This window comes from Petaurus breviceps, unplaced genomic scaffold (assembly GCF_028583685.1).
Source record: "Petaurus breviceps papuanus isolate PSGF00001 unplaced genomic scaffold, PetGlider_PUasm1.0 90919, whole genome shotgun sequence".
NCBI classification, from domain to species: Eukaryota; Metazoa; Chordata; class Mammalia; order Diprotodontia; family Petauridae; genus Petaurus; species Petaurus breviceps.
In genome coordinates this window covers 20619176-20642553 of record NW_027187378.1, presented here as the reverse complement: position 1 = coordinate 20642553, position 23378 = coordinate 20619176, and the positions used below count along the sequence as shown (strand labels likewise).

At 37.9% G+C, this 23378-nt stretch overlaps 1 protein-coding gene across 4 annotated transcripts in view; it reads left to right on the top strand.

Moving 5' to 3' along the window:
• Window positions 1–23378, top strand: part of NINL (ninein like) — a 188856-nt gene that overhangs the window by 118501 nt on the left and 46977 nt on the right. For all 4 annotated transcript variants that reach the window (XM_069075549.1, XM_069075548.1, XM_069075550.1 and 1 more), the window contains 3 exons: window positions 8043–8217; window positions 11672–11782; window positions 13971–14051. In XM_069075549.1, the coding sequence (XP_068931650.1) occupies window positions 8043–8217; window positions 11672–11782; window positions 13971–14051 (367 nt within the window). The remainder of the gene's footprint in view (window positions 1–8042; window positions 8218–11671; window positions 11783–13970; window positions 14052–23378) is intronic.

The following is a 23378-nucleotide window of genomic DNA, read 5'->3' as shown; positions in this document are numbered from 1 at the left end:
AAACCAGTAGGAAAATAAGACTTTGTCAGAGATAGGCATGATCATGAGTGTGCTGGTAAATGGTTAACAACTGGTTCTCTAGGGGAGAATGTATTTACAGAACATTTTTAAGTTTAATCTGCATTATTAACATAGTCTCCATCAATAGAAATCAGTAAAACAGTATTAAGCCCTGAGGCCAATCAGAGGCCTCAAATCAAATTTGCCAATTTCCAAAGTGTAAATGCTCACACTCAAAATTTAACAAGCAAGTCTTAGCTCTACTGTAACTCAGGATAATACACAAAATTACTCTATTAAATGCAATTAAGGAGGCTCAAACAAAATATAATTTGATTTCCGAAGGAGAAAAATGTAAATAGAATTCTTTCAAAAATGATTATTAAGCTAGATTCTTTGCAGTCAAAGAGAGCCAGAAGAGACTAGTTTCAGAGCAGTGATGGCAACAGTGACAGCAGTTAACATAGTTCTTTATGGTTTTAAAGGTAAGTAAGGGTCAGGTAGGTGGTGCACTGAATATAATACTGAGCCTGGAGTCAGAAAGATCTGAGTTCAAACTTGGGCTCAGACACTTTACTAGCTATTTGACCCAGGACAAGTCACTTAACCCTTATTTATCTCCATTCTTCATCTGTAAAATGGGAACATGCTGGAGAAGGAAATGGCAAACCACTGCAGTATCTTTGGTAAAAATAAAAACCCAAATGGGGTCATGAAGAATGGAACGCAACTGAACAACAAAAATAAGTAAGCTAAGGTGAAATGTAAGCTCCTTGAAAGCAGGGACTGTTTTTTTTTTTTTTTGTTTATGTTTGTGTCCCCAGTGAAAATTTAATAAAATGTTTGTAGAATGAATATTCTATGATGATATGAATACAGACAGGTTTTGTTATTATTAACCAGCAATAAAATCACCTCCCTACTTCCATAATGAAAACATTTAGGGAAATTCATTCCACCTAAGTTTTTGTTACATTGATACTATTGTAGCAACGGCTTCTGTCAGTAGCAACACCTCTCTGGAATGCTCCTGGAAGAGATCTTTCTGTGGTTTACCATCCTGGTGGTACAAACCTCATGTGGGTGTTTGCCCAAAGTGCCAGCTAATCACTCTACCATGAAACAATCAGTTTCTTCATTTCATAGCTTTCCCTAGTAGCCCACCTGCTAATTAGCAAATGATCCTTCCAGGTCTTGTGACGCCAGGCCAGTTCTGTTGCCAGCCTGATAATGGGCCTCTGTTGCTCAGCCTTGTAGTTTCCTTCTGGCCCACAGGAGAAGGGCCAATAAGTCTGACCAAAAGTCCCTTTCCTCATTCAGGATCCCAGCGTTCCAGGCCTTTTGAATAGGCAGAGGAGGCCTCTTAGCCAGGAACGCACAAGACTATATAGTAGTAGGTTCTCAGACTTTTTGGTCTCATGATCCATTTATACTTTTAAAAATTATTAGGGTAGCTAGGTGGTACAGTGATTAAAAGCACCACTCCTGGAAACTGAAGGACCTGAGTTCAAATATGACCTCAGATACTTTAGCTATGTGACCCTGGGCAAGTCACTTAACCCTGGTTGCCTCAGAAAAGCAAAATTATTGAGGAGCCCACTATATTAGAAATTAAAGTGTCTTAATATTATTATGGTGCAAGGAAGCTAGGTAGTACAGTGGATAGAGCACTTGGCCTAGAGTCAGGAAGACCTGAATTCAAATGTGACCTTATACACTAGCAGTGTGACCCTGGGCAAGGGTCACTTAACCCGGTTTACCTCAGTTTCCTCAACTGTAAAATGAGCTAAAGAAAGGAATGGCAAACCCCTCCAGTAGCTTTGCCAAGAAAACCCCAAATGGGGTCATGAAGAGTCAGAAACAAGTGTAAAAGAACTCAACAACAACAGTATTATTATGAAAATAGTTTTGACCTATGCATGGACCACCCAAAAAGGTCAGCTCTCCCCTCTTGTCCCCTGAAGCTGTCATCTTGCTGCTTCTGTATTGTGTGCATTTTTCAAAACAGGGCTTGAAATTTTTTTTAAGTAGGAAAAGTCATTCATCCATATTTTTAAAATGCACTGAGGACTTTCTTACAGCCCTTCTTTCAGGAAAATGCTTCAGTTACTTCCTCCCATTTGAAAAGTAAATAAGGTAATAAGCATTGCAATCACACAGAAATCAAACACCATTTCAAAGAGTCCACTTAATTTTTTAACTTTATTTTTTCAGTTAACAAGCATTTATTTTCTATCTCTCTCCCTCTCCCACACCCACATTGGGGGGGGGAATCAAAACCTAAAGTACTCAGATTTTAAAAGTTTTTTTTTTCCCTTGTCACAAAGCCCTTGAATTTTATAAAGAAGTACAGTTGGGTGCCTATAGGAGCCTTCATCTTTTAAATACTCTCCCACAAGTTCCCCCTCTTATCAAATGGCCTCTGTTGGGTTCACCACCTTAGAGGCAGAGTCTCTCAGTAGGGAACCTTGTGGACACCAGACTTTAAAACCTATTCCTTTGAAAGGTTGGTGCTAGTGCGACCTTGAAATTTCTGCTTTTGATGAGCTTTTAGTTGACTGAAGTTTGAATCTCTTGTTAGGCCAAGCAGGTCACATGGAGGAAGCTTCAAACTTGAAGGTCACCTTATTCTGTGATCCAGGGATTTGTCATAGCTAGACCTATGCTGTGCCCTGCAGCTTAAGAGATCTTACCTCTAGTTATTCAGAGGTTGAAGACTGTATACTATATAGCATGTTTTAAGTGGTACAGAAGGTTCTGAAATGAAAGTAATCATTGAGATCATAAGAAGAATAAAAGTAAAGATAATAGCTAATATTTATAGAGTATCTTCAGGTTTGCAAGGCAATATGGGGGAAAATGACTTATCTATCAGATAAGTCTTATGTATTATTGTATGAATTTTATAGATGAGGAGAGACCTAGTAGATAAAGGTACCAGGCTTGGAGTCAGGAAAACCTGGGTCCAAACCCTGCCAGAGACACTTAGCAGCTGTGTTATCCTGGACAAGATGCCTAACTTCTCTGAGCTTTAGCTCCCCCATCTATAAAAAAGGAATAGTAATAGCAACCTATCATATGAGGTTCTTTTGACTATGAAATGAGGGAATGTATGTCAAGTGTATTGCAAACCTTGAAATTGTAAAATTAAATGAAAGATGAGGGAGCTAATGCTCAGAGGTTAAGGAATTAGCCCAGAGGTGGGGAACCTGCAGCCTTGAGACCACATGTGGCTCTCTAGGTCCTCAAGTGTGGCCCTGGCCTAGCCCAAGTTCACACAATGCAAACAAGCATCAGAGGCAGACTTAGAACTCAAATGTTCTTAATTCCAAACCCAGAACTCTATCTACCAAACCACCCTGCCTTATCTGTTATATTTGCCTCAACTATCCCTTTTTTGGGGAAGGGACTTGATGAGCTGGATATTTTTCTTAAAAGTCAAGGTTGGAATAAGTATTATGGTTAGGTGGTTTGGATAAGTATTATGGGTAAGTGGATTTTTAAACAACTGCTTGATCAGAATACACAGTAAAGTGTATCTGTTCATCAAAGTCATTTTTTAAAAGGTTCTTAATCAAACTTGAAGCTCACTTGAGTTATTCAATGGTCATTTTAATCACACATGCATTTGGATTTGCTACTAGCAGAATCTTTATTTGATCTCCAATAGTTAGCACATAGTAAATGCGTTACAAATGTTCTATCTCTCTATTTGTATATCTATCTATCTGTCTGTATATCTATCTATCTCTGTTATCATTTAAGATTCCAATTTTAAAAGTTGTCTGTTCGGGCTGGGCAAATTCCTGGAAGTGTAGTTAGGACAAACTAATATCAACAATTTGGTACCCATGGAGAGCTGCTAAATGCCATGTATTTTCATCTCATCTCATAATGCATTTGTTAGACTTGCTGAATGTAGTCTGCCCTATATTTTGTGAAAACTGGTCATAAAGATGTATGGGGGTTTCCACTTGATGAAAACGTCTGTTAAAAGTGACAATCTGATAGAATAATGGAAAGAGCTTGTCAGTAAAGGTCAGCATGTTTAATAGAACTGCTTTGCATCATACTTAAAATTCTCATCTTATCCTCTTGCCTAATGGCTCTTTGATGGACTAGAGAAAAACAAATTAAGCATCATATTCCATTTTTGTAAGGCCTTAGAGCTTTTATTTTTTATAGAGGGAGATTCAGCTTGAGTGCCTAGAGAATTAATTCAGTAATTCCTTTGCTCATTAGTAGAAATGAAACCATAAAAAGCCTGCAACTTGAAAATTACCTTGAGGGTAAAAAAACAATAAAAAGCTCCTGAGAATTTTCTACTTCTAAACAATTTTCATTGTTTCTAAAAATAATGTTTTTAGATTTCAGCTGGAAATAAAATGATGAATCAAATGTGCTATTGTCTCTTAATTCATTTAATCATAATAACTTATTTACATTTGTGTTACTCTACTTTTTAGATTATCTGTAGAAAGTTTTACATTCCATATGAGCTTTCTCCCACTTCTCAGCATGAACTACCTTTATGCTCCTTGCATTGGTATGATCAGGGAATACACAATAATTCTAATATGCCAAGGAAAGAATAATTAATCAGGAAACTTTTTTTAAAGACATACATACTCCGAGGCCAACTATAAATGGTTTTTGAATGATCTATTCCAATCATTGGTTCATTAGCTAGACTGTTAAGAATTATAGTTATGTGCACATCTTGAATCTGATTTTCCCCCTAAGTATCTGGTAGGAAATTAGCAACATGGCTTTCTGAGGACAAGGGGACAAAAGCCCTTCCTTCATACCCCTCTTCCATAATCTCATTTTTGTTAGACTTAATCCAAGATGGAGGATAAAGATGCCCTTGTCAGTGCTCTAAAAATTTAATTCAGTAAATACCTTATTGCACTTATAATCACATTCCCAGATGTATGACAGTCAGGAAATGGTTTATGTCGAAATCTTTTATGAGCAGCCAGAGGGAGGACATAAAAAAATTAATAGTATTCCCCTAGAAAATTACTATAAGGGTTGTTATTCTTTCAGTAGCAATAAGCTATGTGTTATCACTTTTCAAGCCTCATGAAGGCAGGTAAAGTGTGGGAGACTTGAGATTTGTTTTTGGTTCCCCGGCAGCTCTCCCTCCTCAACCTATCCAGTGTCCATTGTGGCTCTTTAGGACAAGGCTTTGGTCAGTCTATGGCTTGCACTCTGTAGTGCTGGACCGAATGCAGAATGAGATACTCAGCAAAAGGCCTATAGCTTTGAGCCTTCCATTTTCTGGAGAACCCAGATCTCGTCATCATCAGTGGCCAAAGGACTATAAATTTAGAGAAAGGTTTCTTGAATATCATATACCCCTTTGAAAGTCTGCTTTTAGAATAAACTTTTTAAAAGTATGAAATAAAATGAGATTACAAAGTAATCAAGTATACCGAACCAAGTATATTGAAATACATTTATCAAATTTTTAAAAATAATGCTCACAGCCTCCAAGTTAAAAACCCCGGGGAGGTGGGGGGGGGGGAAGACCTTAGAGGCCATTGAATACACCTCCCTCATTTTACTGGTGAGGAAACTGTGATCAGTAGAAGTTAAGTGACTTACCTGTGGTCAGACAGGTAGTAAGTGACAAAGGGGAGAATTTAAATCTCGGTTCTCGGACTCCAAAGTAATTTCTTCTGTTGCACCACATTGCAATATCCAGCAATGTCTGAGTATAGCCCCAAGCATGTTTTATTTTTGACAAGTCTCCTGTTTGAAATCTTTGGACCTTCTACATCAAATTTCATGCATTCTTTTTTGGGTCAGATAATTCTAGCAGAACCAATCAAGCACTTTGCACAGGTTGCTGCCAGCATGCAGGATTGTAGCTATTCAGCTGCTTCTTACCACGTTAAATAAGGGGACTGGCTCAGACCACGTAGGCAGCAGACAGCCAACTCTCTCATATCTTCTCATTGCTTTGAGGACTCCTTATTTATCATTATGCCTGTTTTCTACTTGGGACACTGAGTGACTTAATTCTATGGTTAGGGAAAGGGATGTGAGGTGTATTTTATAGACAAATCATTGTAGAAAGGAAGGAAAAGCAGAAAGAAGGCTGGGGTGTTATTACCAGGGGAAGTGCTTGGTCTGGGCTCATCTATAAACCCTGAGCATCCTGCTGGGGACCTCAGATGTTTCAGTGTGGAGTGCAATCTCATTTAATGACTCTGTTTGGGGTTATTTTCTTCTTCTATCAAAGAAAACATAAAGAAAGACAATCTAAGAGTTAGAGCCACCCAATATTGGAATGAACTGCCTCTAAAGGTAGTATCATAGCATTTCTCCATCCAAGATTAGAGGACCCATTATCAAATCTATTGTAGAGGGAATCCTGTCCAGAGAGAGGTTGGACAAAATTTCCCCGGGGTGGGGAGAGGGAGGTCCTTTTTATCTTGGAAATTCTGATGCTGTGATGACACTAATCACCCCAGCATTCAAGACCATCATGATGTGTCTTTAACTTCTCTCTTTGAATTAGGGATCTGCAGTGTGTAAACCACTGTCTTTGGTGCTGGGGAGATAAAAAAAATGGAGGAGAGAATTTCCTAGCCCTGAAGCAGTTGCCAAGGTTATATTCTAGTAGAGGGGATAAAATGAGGAGGCATCAAGGTATGGTGGAAAAAGCATGATCTCTAGGGTCAAATGACTAGGATCCAAGGATTTCCTGTGTAGTTCTGGGGAATGTGCTAACCTTTCCTGGACCTCAGTTTCCTCATGTGTAAAATAAGGAGGGTGAATTAAATGGCCTGAGATCCCTTCCAACTTTGATCTATGATCTTATGAATTCAGACGACTGTAACAGAAAAGAGAATGCATTAAATGCTGAAGAGCACCTGCCTGAGAATCTTGGTTAAAGCATACAGCCAAGCCCATCCATTCATTAAACTTAAAAAAAAAAGTTTCCTCACTCCAAATTGAAACAATAAAGACATGCAAGTGCTGTGAGAATTCAGAGAAAGGAGAGAACACTTCTGGTTGTAGTTGGAGGCAGGGAAAGGGGGATCAGGGAAGAGTTCCTGGGGGAAGGTATGGAAGAATGAATGAGGCTGAAAAAAGTAACCAGCAACAAGACAGTGGTGGGCCTTGAAATGCACATAGACAAATTTCCATGGAAAATGGCCTTTAGTATATTCTGTTTTGCATTCTGTATTCTACTTATTTCTGTATATCCCCTACTTCCTTCCATCCCTTGCTAGATTGTATTGCAGGCAATGTCTTATTCTTGCATCTCCAGCAGCATCTAGTATAGGATCTTGCACATTTGTTGTACTTGTTGAATTAAATAATAATCATAATAGCTAGCATTTATATAGCATATTAAAATCTTCAATGCCCTTTGCTTATGTTGCTACATTTCATCTTTGCAGTAGCTTGTGGTGTAGGTCCTTGGGTTATTTTACAGTTGAGGAAACAGAGGCAGAGAAAAATTAAGAAGACCTGCTCAGGGTCACACAGCTCGTAAGTGAGCTAGGTTTTAAACTCAGGCCTCCCAGTCTCCGGGTCCAACAGTATATATACCTTGTACTACCTATTGAATTGGCAAATATTTACTGAGCATCTCATTTATTTATTTTTTGCTTTTTGGAGAGCAGTTGGGGTTAAATGACTTGCCCAAAGTCACATGGCTAGTAAGTGTGTCAGGTGTCTAAGGTTGGATTTGAACTCAGGTCCTCTTGACTCCAGGGCTGGTACTCTATTCACTGTGCCACCTAGCTGCCCCTAAGCACCTCATTTATGCCCAAAACTATTTGACACTGGGAAGGATCCTAAGGGAACATAAGACATGTTCTTTACCTTCAAGGAACTTACTTGGGCAGATAAGAATAATGTAAAAGAACAAAAAAAAATTTAATTCTGTGTGACACTGACCATAGCTGCAGCAGGAGTTTGTGTGGGTTGGCATGGTCAGGGAAGGCTTCATATGAGAGGACAGAGAACCCTGAAGAGGGCTTTAAATGCTGTACCTGGGAGTTAATATTTGTATGTTACAGACACCTGGAGGAGGACTACAGAGGAAAATTGTCAATACTTCGATCTGAGATTGAGATGGAGCGCGAGATGCTCTGGCAGCAGGTGAACAGACAGAGAGTCAAGCTTGAAGCAGACATTGAGTATCTACAGGGGGAAGAGGTGTGCCTTCAGGAGAAGCTGACCTTGGCCTTGAAGGTAGGGAAGGCCTCCAAACTGGGCCATCTGCACCAATTAGAAGATGTTGGTTTTATTGCCACCTCCTCCCCTCCCCCCAAAAAAGAGAACTGTGGTTTTAAAAATTCCTTTTATTTTTTAAATATGAGTACTGTTTTAACAGTTAAAGCAAAACAACTAGTAATCCCACAGTTTAGGGTCAGAGAGTCCATTTAGGGTCCTTTTATACTCCAGTACTGTGCTCTGTTCAGGAAGGGAAAAGAAGATGCGATAAGCATTTATATAGCACCTGCTATGTGCAAGACACTGCAGTAAGTGCTTTTTAAATAAAAATTATCTCATTTAATCCTTATAACAACCCTGTGAAGTAGATGCTTTATCATCATCATTTTACAGTTGAGAAAACTGAGGCAGACAGATTAAATGACTATCCACTGTGCCATCTATCTACATTCAGGTGTTCTAATCCTAGTAGTCTATCTGCCTTGCCAGCTAGCTGCCTAGAAGCTGATGAGATCACCAGACATAGTATAAAATAAAAAGAGAATGGAAACCAGGGCAAAGCCTTGAAGGCCACCTATGGCTACTAGGTATAATACAAATGAATATCCAGCAGAGAAGACTAAGAAGGAATGGTCAGACCAGAAGGAGGACTAGAAGAGGGATATGAAAGGAGACATCAAAGAGGAGAAAGTTATCAATAGTTTCAGATGCTGCAGAAAGGTCAAGAAAGATGAAGATTAAATAAGGATCATATCCTTACAAATGTACTTTGACAAATTAGAAAAAGAAAGGTTGGTTGGTTGGTTGTTGTCCTTCGTTCTCAGAGAGACCAAAATGACATCACTATATCAGAGTCGAATTACAATGTGTCTGGCTGTGGCTGATCAGACCAATATGAACTCAGAATGCTCCATCACAGGTCAGGCACAAATAGATCATGTGAACATTTGGGGTGGATTCTCTAAATTTGCAGGTCTCACATTTTTTTTGAGCTGCTTCAATTGTGCTTTGCTCTCAGTGTATAGTACCTTCTTTGGTGAGGGCACACCATTCTGGGTGGTCCTTTGCCAGCATCTCCCATGTCATGAAATCAGTTTCAGAGTTTTTCACAGAGACCTCAAAAGTATCCTTGTATCCCTTCTGACTATCATGTGAACACCTTCCTTGTGTGAATTCTCCATAAAATAGTCTTTTAGGTAAGTGTACGTTTAGCATTTCAACGACATGGCCAGCCAATCAGGGTTGTGCTTTCTGCAGTAGAGTTTGAGTACTTGGCAGTTTAGCTTGAGAAAGGACCTCAATGCTGGTACCTTATCCTGTCAGGTTATCTTCAGAATCCTCCTAAGATAATTCAAATGGAAGCAATTCAGTTTTCTGTCATGGTGCTGATATACTTTCCAGGTTTCACAGGCATGCAACAAAGAGGTGAGAACAAGGGCTCTGTAGACCTTGAGTTTGGTAGGTAGTTTAATACCTCTTCTCTCCCATGCTTTCCTATGGATAAGGATTAAAAAGCAGTCATATCCTTACAAACGTACAGTAACAAAATAGAAAAAGATAGGATTAATGAAGTGAATGCCCCAAACAAAAGATACCCCAAATGGAGACTTAACAATGAAATCTTAAAGAAACAAGAGGATCAAAGAACAAACTATAGAAACAACTAATAACTATGTAAAATAAAATTATAATGATGAAGATTAAATAAGGGTTGGAGTAGAGTGTTGTGTTTCAGGTGAACTCAAAGTAAAGGTAGTGATCATGATTTCAAAAAAGGCTAAAGTACAAATAGACAAGATAAAAAGACTATCAAGGAAATTATGTTATGTGTAAAGGCATCATAGATATTGAATCAATAGCAATACTTAATATATATCCATTGAATAGCATACCATTCATTTAGATAAAGGAAAAGTTCATAGAAGTACAGAGAAAAATGTACAGTAAAACTCTAATAGTAGATGACCTCAATGTATCCCTTTCAAACTTAGACAAATCTAATAAAAATGTAAACCAGAAAGAAGTTAGGTACTTGAATAGAATCTGATAAAAATTAGGGTTGATAGAGCTCTGGTAATCACTGAATGAGAATAGAAAAGATTTTATTTATTTCTCAGCTGTGCATGGTACCTTTCTGAAAAATATAATAGGTATTGGGGCATAAATACCTCAGAATAAACGCGAAAAAACAGAAATACTGAATATATCCATTACTGACCACAATGATACAAAAATTATATTAAACAGCCCATGTAGAAGAATGAATAATTAATTGAAGACTAAAACAACTTAATCCTAAAGAATTAGTACAAAGAATAAATCATAAAAACAGAAAATCTTATCAAAGGGCGAAATAAGATTAAAACTGACAAAAGAACATCAGATTTGGCAATTAAGAGACCATTGGTAACTTTGGAGAAGGCAGTTTCGATTGAATGATGAGGTCAGAAACAAATTTACAGAAAATTAAGAAAAGAGTAAGAGGAGAAAAAGTGGTGGTGTCTATTAGGTTAGACACCTTTATCAAGGAGTTAAACCAAAAAAGGGGAGGAGAGATATCAGATTATAGGTAGCAAACATGGTGAGATCAAGTAAGGGTTTTTTTGAGGAGGGGAAAAGTTATATATATGTTTGTAGTCAACAAGGAAAGAGCAACTAGATGGAGGGGAAGAGTAGAAAGGGGGGGGAAGAGAGAGAGAGAGAGAGAACAATGTGACAATGGTGGCAGTCTGCTGGAGAAGAAAAGAGGGAATGGGATGAAGGATACGTATTGGCCTTGGCAAGAACAGTCACCACTTTGCCATATATGGGAATGAAGTAGGAAACAGTGGAAGATGTCTGAGTAATGTAAAATAATTATTATTGGAGCCTTTGTGAATAAAAAAAGTGTATCTTTTTGAGAGGGTGACAGTGAATTCCACTGAAATTTTACATTGAGAAGCAACATGGGCCCTGTTGCACAGGGCCCTAAATTTGAATCCAGGGAGACCTGGGCTCAAATCTCACCTCATGCACAGTAAATCGTTTTTACTTTTCTGTGCTTCAGTTTCTTCATCTGTAAAATGGAAGATTTGGACTTGACAGTTAAGAGACCTAGAACTGGTCCCATGAGCTCCTGAACTCATCTATAAAATAGAGTGGATGGGTGATAATATCTATAGTAATAGTACTTGTCTTGCAAGGATGCTGCAAGGTTAGAATGAAAAAGCGTATTATGGAATTTTGCAAACTTTGAGGTATTATATAAACTTTAATTATCATTATCTATTGAGGAATGGGGTCACATCCCTTAACCAGGGCTTGCTTATTACTGAGTATCTGTACAATCCTTTGCCTTCACTCTCATTTTCGTATTGTTTTCCCTGCTTTTAATACTATGGAATATTCTAAGACTTTCATTGAAGATAGACTAAAAAGACACATCTCTTAACAGAATTATCCTTTCATTAAATTCTCACTCTTGGTCTTGTAGGAAAATAGTCGGTTACAGAAGGAAATCATAGAGGTTGTGGAAAAGTTGACAGCATCAGAAAAGCTGGTATCAAAGCTACAGAATGATCTTGAATTCGTGTTGAAAGACAAGGTAACCCTTCTACTAAAACTATCCTTTGCTTCTGTCAGAAAGGGGCCATGAGATTATACTTGGGTGAGAGGTGCTCTATACATTTGGTAATTCAGGCTTTTGCTTTAAAATATTTGGCACCTAGAAAAAAAGTCAGTGACACAGGACTGAGCTCAGTCCTCTTTCTTATCTAGAATTTCATAATGAAGGAAGGACTAATGCAGTCATTGTCTGTTCAAAGGTTCTTTTTATTTCTCAGGACCTTTAACTAAGATGAAAGGATCCCTGTTATATAATCAGACTCCTCCAGGCAGTTTTCCAAAATTCACTTCAATTCTATTGGCAGAATGTTAATTAAATAACTTACTTTGTGAAAGAAATTGTATCTAGGTAAGCAAAAACAGTAAAATATGGTCTCTACCTTTAAGTTTTTCACGAACTATTTTGGGCAAGTAAAGTATGTACACATCTTATTTCAGAAATTTGGAGAGACAAACCAATTTGATAAATGTTCAGCAAACATTTATTAACAGCCACTGTGTACTCATAGTATAGCCTCATACAATGACAGGTTTTTGGAATCTGCAAAAGTGAAACCTAGAAGTGAGAAGAAGCTGTTAGACACATGTGCCATGCCCTTTTCTTCCCAGCCCCTATCACCTCTGCCACATCTGTTGTCACCATCTTCATGCCACTCCCCAGGTGTCACTATTGGAGCCTGGGAGAAAGGGAGAAGGGGCAGCAGGGACAGTCACCTTATGCCAGCCCTGTAAATTGGCTTTGCCAGGGAGAACCTCATCTGCGGATGCCAAACCTGTAAAACAAAAAATTAGTCATTCATTTGATACCTTATTAATTTTATGAATAAGGACTGAATGAACTTAGAACAAAGTACTAAGTACCCTGCATGGTTAGCAAAGGGGAGAAAAAGCATTTATTGAACATCTACTGTGTGTCAGGTACAAAAAGACAGTCCCTGCCCTCAAGGAGCTTACAGTTTAATGTGGGGAGGGGGAACAACAAACAAACAAATATGAACAGACAAGATATATACAGGATAAGTAGAAAATAATTATCAGAGGGAAAGGGTTAGAATTAGAAAGTGGGTTTTAGAGGCCCTACTTGCTGCAGAGTACAGGGGAGTATTGTTTACTGTAAGATGATTGGAATGAAAATCAGATCCCTCTGGTACTCTCATGCCTTTTCATCCCTGACTCCAGAGAGAAAGGCCAGCTAATTTGAGAAAGTTGATGTGACCTGTTCTTTTAACTGCAAGTGGTGGGTCAGTGAGGTGGGAATCCAGGATCAATGTTGGAGGGCAAACCTATACTAAATTGTTGCTAGCAAAAAACCTTTCTGTTAATGAATCTTTTGTGGGTGAGCAGGGTGTGGTTCCACTAAAACAAGTTACTTTCCCATTCCTAGCCCAGCTGTACCACAAGTCATGGGGCTAGAGACTCTTACTTTCCATCTTAGGATCATGCAGCTTTTATTATCCAGGTGTCCGTAGTTTTGTTTGTAAACAAGTACACTTGGGATATTGGTAGAACAACATATAACTTCTCCAAGTTAAGGCAGATCATATGTAGGACTTCATTTGCAAGAGTTCTAATAATGAGTTCTTTTTTTTTTTGCCTTTTGGAGGGCAGTTGGGGTTAAGTAACTTGCCCAAGGTTACACGGCTAAGTTTTTTGTGTGGGTGTTAAGTGTTTAAGGCCAGAACAGAACTCGGGTCCTCCTGACTCCAGGGCCGGAGCTTTACTCACTGCACCACCTAGCCGCTCCTCTAATAATGAGTTCTAAATGGGATAGAGGGTTGAAGCCTGGTGATGGGTTAGAACAAAAACCTCCCCATTATTAAACACACAGGCTGCTATGCTTTCATAATACTCCCAAGTGTGACTAGAACCAGATTAAAATGGATTGGGGAATATTTGTAAAAACAAATAATAATACAATAAAATATAAATAGTGTTAATTTGTGGTTTTCTACTGGATCTTTACATATGGTTTAGTGATAGAAACTCCATTTCTATTTGAGTTTCAGTTAAAGTTCAGATGATCCATCACAAAGTGCCATAGAAGTGAGTCAGGCTGAGAGACTGGGTGTTTTTTTCCTCTTTATTTGAGCTGCAGTTGAAAAGGAATATCTTATTCTTTTGCATTTTCTGGTTGAGGATAATAAGAATTTTATTTATTGGATTTGCAGCTGGAGCCACACAACCCTGAGCTCTTTAGTCAGGAAGAACGGTTTGCAGAAGTTATAAAAGAATATGAACTCAAGTGCCGGGTAGGTACCTCTGGGAAACTCCTCTGCAAAAATAATTTGCAAAAATTTTTCTCTCTCTGGCTGCCAAGAAGTCATATGAATTTTCTATTTAACTTAGTGGAAATGGAGGAGATAAGTAATTTCTATCTTAATTTTTTTTGTTTGGAGTAGGTAGAGAATATCTTTGTCTCTTGGGAAAAAGCTTTCTGTATCTCCTAATCCTTTCTGCAGCTCCTAAACTTCCATGTTCCTCAAGGCCCTTTTGTGTGATATTGCTGTGCTCTTAGGAAGTAGGGGGCAAGTCTCCTCTGAGGCAGCATCCCACCAGCTGCCAGTGACAGGGTATGGGTACTACCATACTTATCTGACCCCCAGTGATGAATAGAAAAAGTGCTGGAAGCTCCCCTCTCTTCGGTTACAAGTTAGGACAATGTTGTTATTGATGCTTCTATTGTCAGGAATATGTTTCCCCCTGAAGTCTTTTCCATGCCCAGCCAAGGGGCACCAGAAATAAGATTCCTTGAATATGCCCTGGACTAGACCTAGGGCTGGAATCAGAAGTCTTTCTTTATTCTTCACTTTGGTATAGTATTATTGTTCTCATGATCCCCATCACTATAATTGAAAGCAATAATAATAGCATTTATATGGTGTTTTAAGGGCAGTTAGGTGGCACAGTGGATAAAGTGCTGGACCTGGAGACAAGAAGACTCATTTTTCTGAGTTTAAATCCAGTCTCAGACACTTACTAGCAGTGTGACCCTGGGCAAGTCACTTAAGTCTGTTTCCCTCAGTTTCCTCAGTAAAATGTGCTGGAAAAGAAAATGGCAAACCACTCCAGTATCTTTGCCAAGAAAACCATAAAAGGGGTTACAACATAACTGGAAGTGACTGAAATGATGCTTTAAGGTTTGCAAAGTACTTTACAGAAATTCTCATGAGGTGATAATTGAAGGAGGCTTAGCACCCTAAAAGCTATAGTCAGTTCTCATTTTAGGAGGAATGTGTAACAATGTAGGAAAATGCAGTGAGTAATTTCATTCTCATACCAAAGTAATGTTGAAAGGAAAATGCTTCATTTGGACTTTCACATTTGATTAACAGGCAAACCTCAGGACAAAAGAATTAAAAGGAGTTTATTATAAATATGTCAAGGTAGCAAGATTTTGACTGACTGATAACTTTGAAGGTCAGCAATGGCTTCAACATGGGGCCAGCTTTTATAGGTAACTTTAAGACAATTTCAGTTAGATCTACCTCAGCAAAAGAGTGGACCCTTGCATCTTTGTTCCTCCCCTAGTAGCAAGAACGTGACAATTTACAGGTAGAGGTACAGAGGTCACAGGTAGGAGATGATTTGGCTGTGTGACCAATATCTGGGGACTGGGTGACACCTGCCCCAAAACTGATTAACAAGCAGGACTAGGAATTGTGGGATCCTGAGTCAACAGATCCTTTGATAGTAATAAAACACATTTATCCCTGATCCTGTCTTTTACTAAAAGCTTGCTCCTACTTTTTTTCTCTCTCTTAAGTCTCATTGCCCATGGAATCTTTAGATCTCTTTTAAATTTAAATCTCTTCACAGTCTGCCTTCTTTCTACCTTCCTGGTCTTCTTACACATCACTTCCACACAGTCTATGGCCCAGTCCCACTGGCCCACTTGCTGTTCCACACATATGACATTTCATCTCCTATCTCCATACTTTTGTCTGGATATAAATCCCTTCTCACATCCATCTCTAGAAACTTCTGCTTTCCTTCAGGGCTCAGCTCATGAGACTTCACCATGAAGTCTTCTTTGGTCCTTCCTTTTTTGATGGCCTAAGACCATTTTGCATGTAGATATGCATGAACTGTGTATATAGTGTGTATGTATGTATAAAATATTCTGGAGCCAGCTCTAATGTGGCATGTAAGAACAGCTTGTTAAATTTTCAGTGAGCATTGTACCTCAGAAATCAGCAAATGCTACAGCTCAGGGCTTGATTTAGATTTACTGTTAATAATACATGTTCAACTTGAAAGTGTTTGTAAAATGCTTTTTTTTCCCTGGTGAATTCAATTGTTACACATTTACCAGCTTCCCCAGGATTACTTTATTCACATTGCTTGAGTTGAGCTTTGGCAGTGAAGACTGGAGGCCTGGTGACTAGAGGGTAATAATAATAAATATAATAATAACTGGCATCTACATAGCATTTTAAGGTTTGCAGAGTTATTTATATCCACTTGCTCATTTGAGCTTCACAGCACTCCCGTGTATATAGATATACATACACACAAATACAAATACACTTGAACACACACACATTCATGCAGTTGGGAGAATTTTCACGATCCTTAGTTGCTACTGCCCAAATAAGCCAACAGAAGATGGAGAGACAGACAGACAGAAACAGAGAGAGGAGACAGAGACAGAGAGAGAGAGACAGAGAGAGAGGGAGGGAGAGAGGAAATACAGAAACAGAGAGAGAGGAGACAGAGAGATAGAGAGAGAGATTGAGAGAGAGAGAGAGAGATTGATTGAGTGAGCCGGTCCTACCTGTAGGTCAAAAGGTACTTATTACAACAAAAAGAGGGTGCTTAAATTATTACAAAAGAATGTATGTATCCTTGTTAGCATAGACTTTAACAGTAGACCAAAGAAATTAGTACCTTCTTTATTAGTCTATTGGCATTTGTTCTGCTCCTATTGTATGCTTTATTTAAATAAGGTAAAGAGACTTTCCCCTCTGGATTAGAGAAGAAAGGTACTGGTGGAGTGTTCTGTAGTCTAGGTATGTAAATAGTAAATATGTAAAAATGTAAATAGTAACTGTTTCTCTTTTGGCCTGCTACCCTGAGGGTGTTCCCTTCCCAGTTTGATTTTTTTTTTTAATTAAAGGAGCCATCCCTAGACTCACTTCTTAAAGAGGCCTACACACTGAATGGGCATTGTCTCATTCCAAGTGATAACTTGAAAAGACCTTACCTTAAAAGGGCCAGGGTCTCCCAGTGCATCCTGGGCCAGCTCTAGTCATCTGGATGAATGTCTGGCCACTGGACCCAGATGGCCCTGGAGGAGAAAGTGAGGCTGGTGATCTTGCACAGCCCTCCCTCCCTCAAATCTAAGTCAATGGCAAGTCATGTTATAATCTCCCTGATGTCACTGTCCTCTTTCAGAACAAAGGACAAACCACGATAGGCTAGAGGCATCATGCAATAAAAAAAATATATATATATAAACATTATTGTTGATTGGTAAATTGATATGTGGAAATATGCAAAACATTAATTGAATGACGGAGAAAGCAAAAGTCTCTTTTTAGAAGAACATTTTTTCCCAGTTGCATATAAAAACAATTTTTAATATTTATTTTCAAAATTTTGAGTTCAAAATGATCTCTCTCTTCTTCCACCTCACTGAGAAGGCAAGCAATTTGATACGTTATACACTTGCCGTCATGCAAAACATGTTTCCATATTAGTCACGTTGTGAAAGAAAACAGACAAAAAAACCCCAGCAAGAAAAATAAAGTTAAAAAAAAAGTATGTAAAGCAAGGCCTTCTCCTAGGCTTTTGTCCCTGACAATTTACATTCTATTAAGTCTTTCAAGTTCTGAAATCAAGTGTATTTTGGAGAAAGAGTAGTCAGCCATGCATTAGACTTTGTTTTTTGGAACAGTGGATTGTTCTTTTTATACATCCTGAGATGACTGTCAGTATATTAAACTCATTCAGGTGAATAGGGTTTTTGCTCAATCCATCAATCAGCAAACATTGAAATGTTTACTATGTTCCAGGTACTGTGTTAATGAGGGTTTTGCTCAATCCATCAATCAGCAAACATTGAAATGTTTACTATGTTCCAGGTACTGTGTTAATGTGCCGTGGAAACAAAGACAATAGGAAACCTAGACTCTCATGGGGAGATAACATGTAAATAATTAAGTACATATAAGATATATTCAGAGTAGATGAAAGATTATTGTAGAGGAGAAGGCTCTAAGCAGAGGGAGGGAGATGGAAATGGGGGAGTAAGACCCCTGCAGAAGGTGACATTTGAGCTCTGCAATCAGCATGAGGGTAAAATTCTTAATAGGGCCACTAGGTAGCACAGTCAATAGTGTCCGGCCTGGAGTAGGAAGACTCCTTTCCTGAGTTCAAATCTGGCCTCAGACACTGTTTGCCTCAGTTTCCTCATCTGCAGAATGAGCTGGAGAAGGAAATGGCAAATCACTATAGTATCTTTGCCAAGAAAACCCCAAATGGGGTCATGAAGAGTCGGACATGACTATAAAACAATTCAAGAACAACAAAATTCTTAAACTATAAAGATCACTGTTATAGTAATAATAATTTTAAAACTAGCTCTTTCTCCTGAGCCCAAACTATTGTCCATGTCATGAGGGGAATGGGGTGAACATTAGGAACTGTGTGTACCCTGAGACTGCTGTAGTGGCTGTAAAAGCCTAGAAACAACCTTGAAACATCAGCCAAAGGAAGGAAGAGAAGACTGCTGTTATTATGCACCAGTACTAAATCAAAACAAAAGTGGACACATAGTAGCAGTTATAGGCAAGTTATAGGCTTTTTTTCAATGATGTCCTTAACTCTAAGTTACCTGGATCCATGCAGGGCATGGATAAGAAATGACATCATGCCTAAACCCAGATTAGATGAAATAAGAATGGAAATTAAGGTGTTACTTTAATCTGAGAGGGAAAAGCCCCAAATCCTGAAGGATTTGGAAATCTATACTTAATAAAGGACTCCATTTAATGCAAACTCCAGAAGTGCCAACATGTAATGAAACAGATGGCAAAAATAATGCTCATGTCTCAAGTGATTTTGACAAGAATATGGACAGACTTAGAATAGAATTTTGAAAAGCCCTTTTTGAGTTCCACGGAATGAATTAAACTGACAGACCAGTTTTATCAAAATAAAGTAATTCAAAAAAGCTGATATCAGTTCTAGTATGAACACATGCATTCTCCTGCAATATAAAAACATTTCAGGACCTGCAGGCAATATTAGAGCTATTAATATAACTAAAAAATATATCTGTGGTCGTTGCAGGCTTAAGGAGCTTAAGAGGAAAGGTAAGGGCAGCTAGGTGGCACAGTGGATGCACAAGCCTTGAAGTTAAGAGCACCTGGGTTTCAATCAGGCCTCAGATACTTATTAGCTGTGTGAACCTGCACGAGTCACTTAAGCTCCTTAGCCCTAAAAAAAAAAAAAAAAAAAGGAGAGGTAAAGCTATACCAGTAGCTTGAGAAACTTTTGAATATCTAGAGAAGGACTTTGGAAGATTAAATCAGTATGTAGCTAGTATACAAAGTAGTGGACAGCAATGTGGTGCAATAGGCAGAGAGCTAGTTCTGAAGTCAGAAAGACCTGGGTGCAAATGTGGCCTTAGACACTTTCTAGTTGTGTGACCCTGGGAAAGTCACTCAACCCTGCCTCAGTTTCCTCATCTGTAAAATGAGCTGAAGAAGAAAATGGCAACCACTATAGTATCTCTGCCAAGAAAACTCTAAATGGGATCACGAAGAGTTGGACACAACTGAAAAACACCACTACCACCACACAGTAGTAAATTTGAACACCATACACACAAATTTAAAATAATTAAAAAGAAACTTATGGAAAAGAACTCTAGAAAAATACAAGGATATTCAGAAATTTTTAAGATCTTTGATCCACAACTAAAAGTAAAATTTAAAGGGTCAAGTTGATACAAGGAAGAAAAACCAGTCAAAGAAACAACAATTCTATACCTATTAAAAAAAATGTTTGAGAAGCAAAAAAAATTAGAAAGTGAGGACCCTTCGAGAAAAAAGATACAGAAAATTTCTGATTGTTTACTCTATAGAGTTGAATGTTCAATATAATGAAAGCAGAAGTTGGATCAAAAAGAGAATTTGTTTGAAATATAAAGAATTATAGAACCATTTATGTTTATGTTAACCATTTATTTTAAATGAAAGAGCTACAGATTTTGCAGGTAGGTAAACAGAATCAAGAAGACCTGAGTTAAAATTCAGACTTAAACATTTACTAATTATATAAGTGTGAGGTAAGTTACTTAGCCTCTGCCTGCCTCAGTTTCCTCATCTCTAAAATGGGAGTAATAATAGTATATGCCTCTCAAGGTTGAATTAAGAATTTGAGATAATATTTAAAAAGCAATTCGCAAACCTTTAAGTTCTATATAAATGTTAACTAATATTATTGAAAGGTTATCAAGGAAACAATAAAGAAAAAGTTTAGAAAGTGTTCTTAAGTCTACTTTTTTGACTTTAATTTTCTTTTTTTGTCTATGTTTTCCTTTCACAGTGTGGCTAAGGTGGAAATATGTTTTATGTGACTGCACATGTGTAATCTGTATGAAATTGTTTGCCTTCTCAAGGAGAGGGGCAAGGGAGAGAATTTGGAACTCAAAATTTTTTAAAAAGAGTGTTAAGAATTGGGGAAGCGGGGCGGCCAGGTAGCACAGCGAGTAAGAGTACCGGCCCCAGTGTTGGGATGACCTGGGGATCTAATCCAGGCTCAGATATTTAGCACCACACCCAGAAATAACTGGCCGTGTAACCTTGAGCAAATTACTTAACCCCAATTGCTTAAAAAAAAAAAGAATTGGGGAAGCTAGGTGACACAGTGAATAGAGCACTGGCCCTGGAGTCAGGAGGACCTGAGTTCAAATTTGGCTTCAGACACTTGACACTTACTAACTGTCTGATTGACCTTGGGCAAGTCACCCCCAATTGCCTTGCCTCCAAAAAAGCCCCCCAAAACCTTAAACTTAAAAAAAAGTTAAAAATTATTTCTACATGTAATTTAAAAACAAATAAAATATATAAAATTTTCTAAAAACAAAGCCCCCCCCCAAAAAAAAGATTACCGAGAAGAAAGCTGAGACTGCATATGTTAAGAGATTGCCTGACATAGTACTCAAGGTCAAAGCTTAATGGGAAGAATACATCTATAACAATTAACACCTATACAATCACAATCTTACTGTATTCTCTGGCTTGGTAAAATGGATGCCAAAAGGTCTAGAAGATGTTCAAGCAAAAGTTCAAACAAAGTTAATGAAATGCAAGACTCATCCCCTCAAAACAACTATAGAAAGATTAATACTTCCTTCTCAGAAAGGGAGAATAGGACTGGTAGATATTTCAGTGCACATGTTAAGGTTAAAGATTTATAGAAATACCTTTGGAATAGAGACTTCAAAGGGCAAAAGTAAAGACAATCAACAGCTATATGCCCCAGGATTTGTTAGATTTAACTGAATGAGGATTGTCTGGGAAATGGTATGTTTGTACCAGGTTACACTGATTCTATGTCCAAAATTCTATTCCCTGTATATGCCCCTGCTTTCCATTTGACACCAAATATAACAATGACAAAATCCTCTGGGACGAAACAGGAGGCTGGCTGATAGGATCTTTTTCTGAGGGACAGAATGGTGGAGTATAAAATGTTTGAGATTAGGAGCTGGGGGGATCTGGGATCTAGTCCCACTATTTTATCTAATTAATCTTATGATACCCGAACCTGTTATCTATAAATTAAAGGGTTTAGACAAGATGGCCTCTATAGTCCCTTTTAAGTTTAAAATGCTATGAATTTATGACATTGAATTGTTCTACCTCTGTTATTTTTCCTTTTTATTAATTTTTAATTTTAAAAATAGATTCATCTTATTTTTATTTATTTATTTAGCTTTTTTTTTTTTGGAGGGCAATTGGGGTTAAGTAACTTGCCCAAGGTCACACAGCTAGATTTTTTGTGTGGGTGTTAAGTGTGTGAGGCCAGAACCAAACCGAACTCATCCTCCTGACTCCAGGGCCGGCGCTTTACTCACTATGCCACCTAATGGCCCCGATTCATCTTATTTTTGCATCACATTCATTTCTGAATATGGTCTTCCTCTCCTTCGCCAGTGAGCCTTTCCTTGTGACAAAGATTAATTTTTTAAAAAATTCAACAAGAACAATAAACCATACGTAACAGCTTGTACAATATTCCACATCCATAGTCCTGTACCATTGGAATGCAATGAGAGAGACATATCTTCTTGCCTTGGGGACAGCCTGGGACATCAGTTATTCTTTCTTTTTTACACTGTTGTACTCATTGTATATATTATTTTCTTGCCCCTGCTTAATTTACTTTTTATCAGTTCACATGAAATTTCCCACAATTCTTTTTTTTTTGTTTTAAAAAATATAATTATTTAATTAATTAATTTACTTTTAGTTTACAGCATTCAGTTCCATAAACTTTTGAGTTCCAAATTTTCTCCCCCTTCCTCTCCTCCCCTCTCCCCCCATGGCAGCATGCAATCCGATATAGGTTCTACAAATACTTTCACATTAAACATTAGTCAAGTTATAAAGAAGGAGTATAACCAATGGAATGAACAAGAAGAAAGGAGCAAAACAAAATTTAAAAAAAAAGAGAGCAAGTAGTTTGCTTCAATCTGCATTCAGTCTCCATAAATCTTTCTCTGGATGTGGATAGCTTTTTCCATCGTGAGTCCTTTGGAGTTATCTTATAACCTTGCATTGCTGAGAGGAGCCCAGTCTATCATAGTCAGTCATCACAGATATGATATGTCTGTAATCACAATTCTTAATATTTATTATTTCTTATGGTACAAAAATATTCCATTATGTTCGTGTGCTACATTTTGTTAATCCATTTCCTAGTCAATGGACACCCACTCTGTTTCCAGTTCTTTAATACCATTAAAGATTCTTCTTTGACTCTTTTGGTATGGATGGGACCTTTCTGTTTTTGACCTTTTTCAGTTACATGCCTTGCAGTGAAATTCGTGGGTCAAAAAGCATGGACATTTTAGTCACATTTTTTTTTTTAAGCATAAATTCTAAATTGCTTTCCTGAATGGTTGGACCAATTCACAGCTCCAGATCAGTGGTATATTAGCAAGTTAATGTCACATTGGCATCTCATTTCTTTTTTTTTTAATCTGATTTCAGCACCATAAGAGTAGGCAATAACAACAAAAAAAGACCTATTACTTAATAGCTAATGAGAGCAGTATTGCCAGAATTATGGCAAATCATATTAATTTCAGTTAAGTTTCATGTAACCTTGCAGCTAAATAACTAATGTCAGTCAGTAAAGCATGTTTTAAGTTCCCACTATGTCCCATGTACTGAATTAAGTGCTATCCTTTCCTTCCGTCCTTCCTCAACCTAGTTGTATTATACAGATAATTACAGCAATATCTCTCTTTAGGAAAATCCAGTATATAAGAATCCATATGTTTTAAGTAAATGTGGTGTTGTTTAACTGTTTCTAGTTGTGTTTGACTCTTTGGGGTTTTC